This window comes from Heterodontus francisci, unplaced genomic scaffold (genome assembly GCF_036365525.1).
Source record: "Heterodontus francisci isolate sHetFra1 unplaced genomic scaffold, sHetFra1.hap1 HAP1_SCAFFOLD_1431, whole genome shotgun sequence".
In the NCBI taxonomy this organism is placed as follows: Eukaryota; Metazoa; Chordata; class Chondrichthyes; order Heterodontiformes; family Heterodontidae; genus Heterodontus; species Heterodontus francisci.
In genome coordinates this window covers 70409-81703 of record NW_027141938.1, presented here as the reverse complement: position 1 = coordinate 81703, position 11295 = coordinate 70409, and the positions used below count along the sequence as shown (strand labels likewise).

Sequence of the window (11295 nt, the reverse complement as noted above, 5' to 3'; positions counted from 1 at the left end):
TATGAAAGATCAGATGGAAAATTTGTTTTCTTTAAAGGTGAGGTAGATTTGTAATCGTCGAATCAGAAATTGCAGCAACAACAATGCACTGACCTGGGATCTGGTGAATGCTGAGTGGGGGCATGAAATGGGGTGGGTGGGTAGGGAGGTGATGGGGCGCTGGTGGGGGACAGGGGCTGTGGAGGGGGAGGGGATGTGGAGTGGGTGTGGGAGTGTGGAGTGGAGTGTGGTAGGTGGGTGGGAGAGGGGGTGTGGAGCGGGGGAGGGGATGGGGGCTGGGGGTGTGGAGTGGGGGGGAGGGGCTTGGGAACGGGGCAGGGGGTGTGGAGTGGGGGGAGGGACTTGGGAACGGGGCTGGGGGTGTGGAGTGGGAGGGGGTGGGGCTGGGGTACAGGGAAGGAGGGGTGGAGTGGGGGTGGGAGGGGGTGGGGGCTGAGGGTGTGGAGTGCGGGGGGAGGGGCTGGGGGTGTGGAGTGGGGGGGGGAGGGAGTGGGGGCTGGGGGTGTGGAGTGGGAGGGGGAGGGGCTTGGGGGTGGGGGCTGGGGGTGTGGAGTGGGAGGAGGTGGGGCTGGGGTACAGGGACGTGGGTGTGGAGTGGGGGTGGGAGGGTGGTGGCGGCTGGGGGACAGGGCAGGGGGTGTGGAGTGGGGGGGAGGGTCTGGGGTACAAGGAAGGGGGTGTGGAGTGGGGGTGGGAGGGGCTGGGGGTGTGGGGTGGGAGGGCGAGGGGCTGGGGGGACATGGCAGGGGGTGTGGAGTGGGGGTGGGAGGGGGTGGGGGACAGGGAAGGGGTGTGGAGTGGGGGGGGAGGGGCTGGGGTACAGGGAAGGGGGTGTGGAGTGGGTGTGGGAGGGGGGTGGGGGACAGGGCAGGGGGTGTGGAGTGGGGGGGGAGGGGCTGGGGGGTGTGGAGTGGGGGGGGAGGGAGTGGGGGCTGGGTGTGTGGAGTGGGAGGGGGAGGGGCTTGGGGACGGGGCAGAGGGTGTGGAGTAGGATGGGGAGGGGCTGGGGTGTGGAGATGGGGGCTGGGGGTGTAGAGTGGGGGGGGGAGGGGCTGGGGGGACAGGTCAGGGGGTGTGGAGTGGGGGGGTGGGGGCTGGGGGTGTAGAGTGGGGGGAGGGGCTGGGGACAGGGCAGGGGGTGTGGAGTGGGGGGGGGGGGCAGGGGGTGTGGAGTGGGGGGGGAGGGGGGGCTGGGGATGTGGAAGTGGGGAGGGGGTGGGGGCTGGGGTGTAGAGTAGGAGGGAGGGGCTGGGGGACAGGGCAGGGGGTGTGGAGTGTGGGGGGGGAGGGGGTGGGGGTGTGGAGTGGGAGGGGAGGGGGTGCAGCCTCTGAACAGGTTGTACATGCCTCCAACACATGATGCCAGCGCGACCGGGTTCCTCAGCTCTGTCCTGGCACAGTCTCAAAACCCTGGTCGGGGAGGTGGGGGCGGGTCTTTCACCCAAGCAGTTATTTTACATCCATGGACAGAGTGGGATGGGATTGTCTCTGCTCTCCCAACCCATTTGGGAATGAGCTCGGAGTGAGGAGCTTGGCCGGATCTCTCACTGCTGTCAGCTGGTTGTATCAGACATTGGCAGCACGGAGGCAAACTGTGGGGGCAAAGGGGGTAATTAACCAATTCAATATCCCCTCCTGAGGATGCAGTTCCGACAACATTCCCCGACACTCGGCTCAAGTCGCCATTCTTCAGGTACCAGCTGAGGTAGTGAGTGTGAGGATACCTCCTGTCCTGCCCAATATTCACACGTTGGAACTTTCCAGAGGGATCTCTGGATATCAGTCAGCTTTCTTTTCACTAACCCAGGGGCGCTGAGTCCAATTGTAGTGAGATCAGACATGCATTAAATCTGGGACCTGCTGCTCCTGGGTCGCTGGGGGAGTGTTTCTCTACAATACCAATGGATGAACTTTCCTTTGGGCTTGTGATAAAACAGAAGGGGATTAAATGATCTATCAGCTCAGCTCTGCTTTTATTAAGACAAATGATCTGACCTTTGGTCTTACTGATTTACAGGAGACAAATACTGGGTGTTTAAGGAGGTGACTGCAGAACCGGGGTATCCCCACGGCCTGGTGCAATTGGGCAAAGGACTCCCACGGGAAGGAATCGACATGGCCTTGCGCTGGGAACCCGTGGGAAAAACCTATTTCTTCAAAGGGAACAAGTAACTTCAATTTGTTTGTTTTCTGCAGCTAGAATACTGACTGTGTTTCCAAAGTACGATGTATATGTGAAAAGTATTAGTGTTATGTTTGTTATTCAGGGGGAAATATTCCTTCCATTGTTTTGTTTTCAATTTGCATTTTATTTTCAGACTCATCTTGCCTGAGTTGGTAACAGTGTTGCCTCCGAGTCAGAAGGTTGAAGGTTTAACCCTCCCACCCCAGAGTTTGAGCTGCAAATCTCAGCTAACACACCAACACAGCACTGAGGGAGAGCTGCTTTGCCATACGTGCGTCCTCTGACCTCTCAGCCTACACCCAGTGGCTCACTCTGCACTACTTGAAGAGTGGGGGGCTTCCCCAATATCCAGCCAGCCTTCCACCCTCAATCAAAACCACCAAGAAGAGATCTCATTACTGTTTGTGGGATCTTGCCATGCACAGCATTGCTGGGGTTTGCCCAGAGACCAGCCACTAATTTACTGTTTGCAACGTACTTTGAGACATTTAAGAAATGTGATAAGGTATAAGATAAGTGGAGGTTGGTCTTTCTTTAACCCATTAGAACCAGCTGACAGTATTTCAGTGTCTGTGTTCTGTCCATCACTATAACTGGCCAGGCAGGACAGTCATCATTGTTTAGTACATTTAGCGTCATCTTTCTAATCAAAGCTGTCCTCTCTTCCCGGTGAATTAACAGCTGTGTAAACAAGTAGGAGCACAGACACAGGCTAACTTCTCTCATTCTCCAAACCAGGAGTTTATTTGTTTGTTTCATGGGATGTGGGTGTTGCTGTCAAGGCCAGCATTTATTGCCCAACCTAATTGCCCTTGAACAGGTACTGGTGAGCAACATTCTTCAATCGCTGCAGTCCATGTGGGGTAGGTACAGCCACAGTGCTGTTAGGAAGGGAGTTCCAGGATTTTGACCCAGCGACAGTGAAGGAACGGCGATATAGTTCCAAGTCAGGATGGTGTGTGGCTTGGAGGGGAACTTGCAGGTGGTGGTGTTCCCATGTATCTGCTGCCCTTGTCCTTCTAGGTGGTAGAGGTCGCGGGTTTGGAAGGTGCTGTTGAAGGAACCTTGGTGAGTAGATGGTACACACTGCTGCCACTGTGCGTTAGTGGTGGAGGGAGTGAATGTTTGTGGATGGGGTGCCAATCAAGCGGGCTGCTTTGTCCCTGGATGGTGTCGAGCTTCTTAACTGTTGTTGGAGCTGCACCCATCCAGGCAAGTGGAGAGTATTCCATCACACTCCTGACTTGCACCTTGTAGAAGGTGGACAGGCATTGGGGAGTCAGGAGGTGGGTTACTCACTGCAGAATTCCTAGCCTCTAACCTGTCCTTGTAGCCACGGTATTTATGTGGCTGGTCCAGTTCAGTTTCTGGTCAATGGTGACCCCTAGGATGTTGATAGTGGGGGATTCATCAATGGTAATGCCATTGAATGTCAAGGGAAGATGGTTAGATTCTCTTTTGTTTGAGATGGTCATTGCCTGGCACTTGTGTGGCGCGAATGTTATTTGCCACTTATCAGCCCTTATCTGGACGTTGACCAGATCTTGCTGCATATGGACACGGACTGCTTCAGTATGTGAGGAGTCGTGTATGGTGCTGACATTGTGCAATCATCAGTGAACATACTTCTGACCTTATGTTGGAGGGAAGGTCATTGATGAAACAGCTGAAGATGGTTGGCCTCCAACAGCTACAACCATCTTTCTTTGTGTTTGTGTTGAGGTCAATTGTAGGAACACCAACTGCTGCCCAAATGGACATCAACTAACTCCACACAGGCCACAATCCTAGCTTGTAGCATCACTGGTCTGTGTGACTCAGTCCTGCCTCCGGTGGCACAGTCCCCTTGGGAGGGTTACACACATTCACCTTTCAACACTTGTGACTTGCTGTGGAATGCAGCGGATGGTGAACAGGGCAATGCTGGTGGAACAGATGGTGAGATGATGCTGTTGCTTGTTTGACAGGTACTGGCGGTATAACGAGGAGAAGCAGGCATCAGACCCCGGATACCCAAAACCCATCACCATATGGAAGGGAATCCCAGAGGCACCTCAGGGTGCCTTTGTGAGCAAGGAAGGAAGTGAGTATGTAGTAAAGAGTTGGAGTGTTTCAAGCTGTTCAGTGTCAATGAGTCAAGTGCAGGAACCTGGTAGTGTTCTGGTCCTGGACAGAATCCTGATGCTAAATCCCACCAAGACACATTGTGGAATTGAATTCAGTAAAATTGTTGTAATTTTGTCACTGTCATCAGAACAAAAACAAACAGGTTGTCATGAAAACCCAGCAAGCACGTGTGTCAGCGAGTGACAACACTGATTAGCCGCCGTCTCCAGGGTAGCATTATTGTATTCAGTCACATCTGTCTCCCAAGGAGTGAAAGCTGGAGGTAGTCTGAAGGAAGGAGAGGTGCAGAGAGCCGCTGTCTGTGGTTAATTGGCAATATTTGCTGCACTGGGGACTCTACTGTTTAAAAAACAATCGAGGTTCCATTACACCACTGCTTGTATTCTATAAGCCACCAATTGGTGGGAAAGATATGGAGGAGCAAATTGCAGGGAAATTACAGAGAGCTGCAAGGATTATAGAGTGGTTATAATGGAGGATTTAATTATCCGAATATAGACTGGGATAGTAGTAGTGTAAAGAGCAGAGAGGTGGCAAGAGTTCCTCAAGTGTGTTCAGTCGAATTTTCTGCATCAATATGTTTCCAGTCCAATGAGAAAGGACTTTGCTGGATCTGGGAATGAAGTGGGCCAAGTGGATCAAGTGAAGAAATATTTAGGGGACAGTGACCAAATAGGTTAGCTTAGCTACAAAAAAAGACAAGGAGCAATCCAGAGTAAAAATAATTAATTGGGGGAGGGCAAATTTCAGTGGGATAAGAACAGATCGAGCCCAGGTAAATTGGAATCAAAGATTGGCAGGCAAAACCGTAACTGAACAATGGGCTGCCTTTAAAGAGATAGTTCGGATACAGTCGAAGTACATTCCCATGAAAGGGAAAAGTAGGAAGAACAAAGCCCTGGATGACAAAAGAGATAGAGAGTAAGATGAAGCAGAAAAAGGGTGCATATGACAGATGTCAGGTAGATAATACAATTGAGAACCAGGCTGAATATAGAAAGTTCAGAGGGGAAGTGAGGAAAGAAATGAGAGAAGCAAAGAGAGAGTAATAGAAGAGACTGGCAGCTAACAAACGGAATCCAAAAGTCCTCTAAAGGTATACAGATAGTGAAACAGTGCTAAAATGAGGAGTTGGGCTGATTAGCGACTTAAAAGGGGATTTACACATGGAGGCAGGGAGCATGACTGAGTACCTCTGTCTTTACCAAGGAAGAAGATGCTGGCCAAGTCATAGTGAAAGAGGAGGTAGTGGAGACACTGGATGGGCTAAAAATTGATAAAGAGGAGACATTAGAAAATCTGGCTGTACCTAAGGTTGATAATTCACCAAGACTGGATCTGATGCATCGGAGGATACTGAGGGACGTAAGGGTGGAAATTGCGGAGAATTGTCAATAATCTTCCAATCCTCCTTAGATACAGGGGTGGTGCCAGGGAACTGGAGAATTGCAAATGTTACACCCTTTTTCAAAAAAGGTAAATTGGAATCAAAGATTGGCAGGCAAAACCGTAACAAAAAAGGGTGTAAGGATAAGCCCAGCAACTACAGGCCAATCAGTTTAACCTCAGTGGTGGGAAAGCTTTTAGAAATGGTTATCCAGGACAAAATTAATAATCACTTGGACCAATGTAGATTCATTAAGGAAAGCTAGCACGGATTTGTTAAGGACAAATCATGTTTAACTAACTTGCTTGAGTATTTTTTGATGAGGGTAATGTGTACATGGACTTCCAAAAAGTATTTGATAAAGTGTCACATAATAGATTTGTCAGCAAAGTTGAAGCCCATGGAATAAAAGGGACAATAGCAGCATGGATATGAAGTTGGCTGAGAGACAGGAAACAGAAAATAGTGGTGTACATTTGCTTTTCAGACTGGAGAGCACAGTTTCAAAATTTGCAGCTGACACAACACTTGGAAGTATTGTGAACTGTGAGGAGGAGAGTGGTAGATTTCAAAAGAACATAGACAGGCTGGTGGAATGGGCAGACACGTGGCAGATGAAATTTAATACCAAGAAGTGTGAGGTAGGAAGAACAAGGCAAGGCGATATAAAATAAAGGGTACAGTTCTAAAGGGGGTGCAGGAGTAGAGGGCATAAATCATTAAGGGTGGCAGGGCAGGTTGTGAAAATGGTTAAAAAGCTTGTGGGGTCCTGGGCTTTATAGGTAAAGGCATAGAGTACAAAACCAAGAAAGTTATGGTGAACTTTATAAAACACTGGTTCAGCTTCAACTGGAGAATTGTGTCCAGTTCTGGGCTCCACACATTTTGAAGGATGTTAAGGCATTAGAGAGGATGCAGAAATGATTCACAAGAATGGTTTCAGGAATGAGAAACTTCAGTTATGTGGATAGATTGGAGAAGCTGAGGCTGTTCTCCTTGGAAAAGAAAAGATTTGATAGAGGTGCTCAAAATTATGAGGGATCTGGACAGAGTAGATGGAGAGAAACTGTTCTCATTGGTGGAAGGATCGAGAACAAGAGGGCATCGATTTAGGGTAATGGCAAAAAAACCAGAGGTGACATGAGGATAAACTTTTACACAGAGAGCAGTTCGGATCTGGAATGCAGGTTCAACTGTGGCTTTCAGAAGAGAATTGGATAATCATCTGAAGAGATTGCAGGGCTACAGGGAAAGGAAGGGAGTGGGACTAGCTGAGTTGCTGCTGCAGAGAGCTGGCACAGACACGACGGGCCGAATGGCCTCCTGTGTTGTAACCATTCTATGATTCTAGTGCAAACAGAAAGAAAGTGAATGGCAATGATCCAGAGAAACATATGCAGCATCTGAGGCCATTTGGCCAGTTATATACTAACCCATTGCTAGAGCAATCCAAAGCTAATCCTATTGTGAACTCCTCTCCCTATAGCCTCTGTAATGCTCTCTGTCTCAGCCTTCCCCTGTGACAAAGCATTGCATGCTCCAATAAACTGCATCAAAAATTGGAAGCTGCAGGTGCGAAGGATTTTCCTATTGTTCTAATTTTCTTTTTTTTCAATTAGCTTACACATATTTTTACAAAGGGAAGCTATACTGGAAGTTTGACAACCAGAAGTTGCTTGTGGAACCAGGGTATCCCCGCTCAATTGTCAAAGACTGGATGGGATGCAATCACAAAGATGTCAACACGAGCAAAGACCGCCGTCGACCCAATGATGATGTGGACATCATGGTTCAGATCAATGACGTGCCCAGCACAGTGAACGCCATTGCCGTAGTCATCCCTTGCATCCTGTCCCTTTGCATTCTGGTGCTGGTCTACACCATCTTCCAGTTCAAGCAGAAAGGGTCACAGCAGAACCTGGTGTCCTGCAAACGCTCAGTGCAAGAGTGGGTATGAAAATCTGAGCACAAAAGGACAGGCGTTTTAAAAATGTCATTGGTTGGCATGAGGGCTATTTGTGAATGAGGCAGGAATCTTCTGACTGTGGGAAAGATAACTCAGCCTGGAATCTCTGAACCTTGGGGTATTTGTGGTGTTTCTACCTGCTGAACAAGGGAACAGATAGGGAACTGGGAGCCTCCTGCAACACACATCTCACATCTTTACTGCAATGCCTCATTCATGTTTTTGGCGTGCCATTTTGTGTAGGCCCAGTCTGCGTGTGTGCTTTGACACATGTTTGGATGGACCTTGTCTGATGAAGAAGGAAAACACCACAGGAGAAATGAGGATAAACTCCATCTCTTTAATTCTTCATTCTGCAAACCGACAAGCTTCAGTAGAGTTGGACGTTTTCTTGTTTGGGATAGACTTACACCACAAAATATTCCTGGAAAACTAAAAACATCAATGGAAGGAATGTCGAATGAGAAGATTTTGCTGGTCCTAAAAGATGAGAAAACATATAATGCTACTTGAACAGAGATCTTGACTCTTCTTAAAATGGGAGCGTCATTTTATTACACATTAACTGGAATAGGAAAAAGAGAAAATGTAGATTCATGAATCTACAGGGGATTTTAAAAATTTCAATGTATTTTGAAATAAGTGGGGGCCAAAATATCTACAATAGTTAAACAGCCTTAAATCATTTTCTTTTGTTAGTTGTTTGGTCAAGTCTTTGAATGTCAACATTAACGAGTCCTTGTGAATCTTCATCTGTATGTCATTAATGAAACTGTGACTATGGCAACAGAGGCCTCATTACATTCAGGCCTAATCAGGCCTAGCATGCTAAGCAGTCAGTGTTAGCAATGCCTGTCTAGTGTACTGGTACATCCAGACCCAATGGTGCCACACATCAGCATCCTCAAGTCATTGAACAAACAGAAATGCCATTTGATGGTCTGTCAGAGGGAAGGTGGAGGCATTAACTACCCAAAAGAGAGCAATGGCTTGAAAATGACCAGGATTTGGTGGCTGAGCTGAATCAGTATTATACAGTTACAGATACCACTTAGTCTGTGTTAAAATTGACTGGAGTGGCTGACAGTCGGTCAATGACATAATATAGATAGAGATATTAAACAGGATTTCAGATGAAGCTCATTTGCCAGTAGTTAAAGTTCTTGTAGTTGAGCTGCTGTTGCTATTGACTGTCAGTCATAATGCTGATCCATTGCACTGATACTGGCAGACACGAATGCTTTGGAAGAGGTTTGCAATAGGACATTAATTGAAAGCAGAGTAAAGTTCTGATGTACAGTCAATCTCTTATGAAACAGGTTCATAGAAAGTTTTTTTAAAATCTACACTTAAAATATTTGAGAAAGCAAGGAAACGTCATTTTACATCACACATTTTAGAAATTGTTTTCATGGCCAAAATTTCAACTGGCCTATTTGAACTGTGTGTCATGTAGCAGGGCAGTGTTTCTTTGGGGCTGAGATGGATTTATGTAAATCAGTAGCCACAGAAACGAGTTGTAAATGACTGCTCTCAATCCACCAATAGTAACATGCTTGATGGATAAAATGGCTGGCCATGAACCCATTGACTAATAACCATTTTGTCATGGATATCAATGTTATCTGGCTCGATTTAAAGTTTACTGTCCCCACAGCCCAGACTGTAACTCATTACCTTTTATTGGCCGTTTGGGAGCTGCAGGGTGAGAGGTGCTAGCCATTTTGCCAGAGGCAGTCAAGATTATTAATCCATCACCAATGATTGCTTATCAGTCCTGAGGATATCGTCCAATAGGAACCTGCTTTTAAAATCTGTATTGGTTTCTTTCATCAAGTTTTTAAACATTGCCCCAACAAAACAGATGGAAATACAGACAAATTAAAAACTGTGGATCAAAAGGTGCCCATTGATTTTTGTGAGTTTTGGGATGAAATTATGGATCTTCTTATGAAAGTGTTTAAGATAATCGCTTACATGAAAACTGATTGTACAAATATACTGTTACCACAGCCTGGTGTATGTGACAGTGATTGGCTTGGAGAGATTCTTCCTGCAGAGTGAAGCTGCAACCATCAATAAGCACTTGGAAGGTTTAAATATTAACTGATTATTCTTTTATTTTGTAAACAGTCTCTGTTCCTCTGGCCTCTCGTCTTCCTCTGGAGACTGTAATGTAACAGTAAATATTTTAGAAGCTACACAAGGGACCATTTCAGTTGCTGGTGGCCAAGAGGGGAAAGCACAGGTCAATCTTTTCACAGCTTCCCAGTTATTTTCAGATTTTCTTTTTGCATTGACTGATTTCCCTGCAGCTTTTGAGCACTCCAGCAACTCTGATAATTCAGCCTAAATGTTCTGATTTTTTCACTGTTTGTTTACACAGACCAGCCTGGAATCCTTCAGGTGTTAGTCACAAAATGCCTATCCGGGTGCTTATTGGCTGTAGCTGAATATTAAACTTCAAATTGTTACATTTTTAAGTGCTTATTTGTTAAATCCATTCATGTTCATCTGTGGTATGATTTATGTTTCAAACATTCCGCACTCTGTTGTGGCCACTGTTGCACTCAAAATGGCTGCCAAAGCTGCTGCATCAATCAAAATGGTGGTTGGCCTAAAGTTGGCTTGTGTTGAAGGAATCCGATTTGTCAGTAATATTCGATGCAATTTGCTGTTTTGTGCTCCAGTGGAAACATTGAGTGTTTCAGCTGAGCCTAAGGCTTATACTGATGTAAATGTTGAGAAAAGATAATGTAGGAATTCTTTGCAAAGTTTAACAAAAATCATGGAAAGTTTCACTTAAGATTGTCATGGTTTTTTTTGCTCAACTTTCCTGCCATCGTTATCATGGAGCAAGAATGCTAAACAATCTGAAGATTATGCAAGGTTTAAGCTTCCTTTTAGGGGAAATGGAAATCTGGTCATTTTTGCGATGGAGTTCATTTGTAATATGGAAGTTGTGCAATTTTTTGAGCAATTTCTTTTGCTTTTTTTGTGAGAAACTGGAGGATTGTGGAAATATCCAGCTTAAATGGGAGTGAAAAACTCTGCTTATTTTTAGTGAACAGTCATCAACTTACCCCTCTGCCTCACCCAACCCAATAGTATTCATCCTTTCATAGAGTTAAAAGCAGGAAGTGCTGGAAATACTCAGCAGGTCTGACAAGAGAAACAGAGTTAACGTTTCCGGTGTTTCAACCGAGGCGGGAGGAGTGCACTGTTAATTCAGTCCCACTTCTCCACAGGTCACAGCATATCAATAAATGTTCCTACTTACTGAAACAGGCAATTTAAGATACTCTCTTTGTTCCCAGAAAAAAGCACACCAACCAGGTTTCTTTAATAAACAACAAAATTATCCGTTTGTTATAAACTAAGTCTTAACCAATAATGAAGTAAATATATACGCAAATTGAGATATTAAAGCCCCGTATTTTATCCTAGCCCTCACTCACACGCACATACATCCAAAATCTGCTTAACCAGGAGAAAAGGGGATTTCTGTTTACAGCTGTTACAAAGGAATAGAACGAATAAAAAAAACTTTTACTGATGGGGAGAGATGGAAGTCCTTTGTTCTAGCAAGCTGTCCCAAAGTCGAATAGTTGCCACTAGGAATTTTTCCAG

At 46.2% G+C, this 11295-nt stretch overlaps 1 protein-coding gene across 1 annotated transcript; it reads left to right on the top strand.

Annotated features, from left to right (window-relative positions):
- Positions 1-6: 6 nt before the first annotated feature.
- Positions 7-10451, top strand: LOC137365795 (matrix metalloproteinase-24-like; the record flags this gene model as incomplete). The annotated part of the gene is made up of 4 exons (XM_068028058.1): positions 7-37; positions 2018-2168; positions 4153-4268; positions 7319-10451. Coding segments are annotated over 4 exons (636 nt in total), but the record flags the coding sequence as incomplete, so codon positions are not given.
- Between the last annotated feature and the right edge of the window lie 844 nt (positions 10452-11295).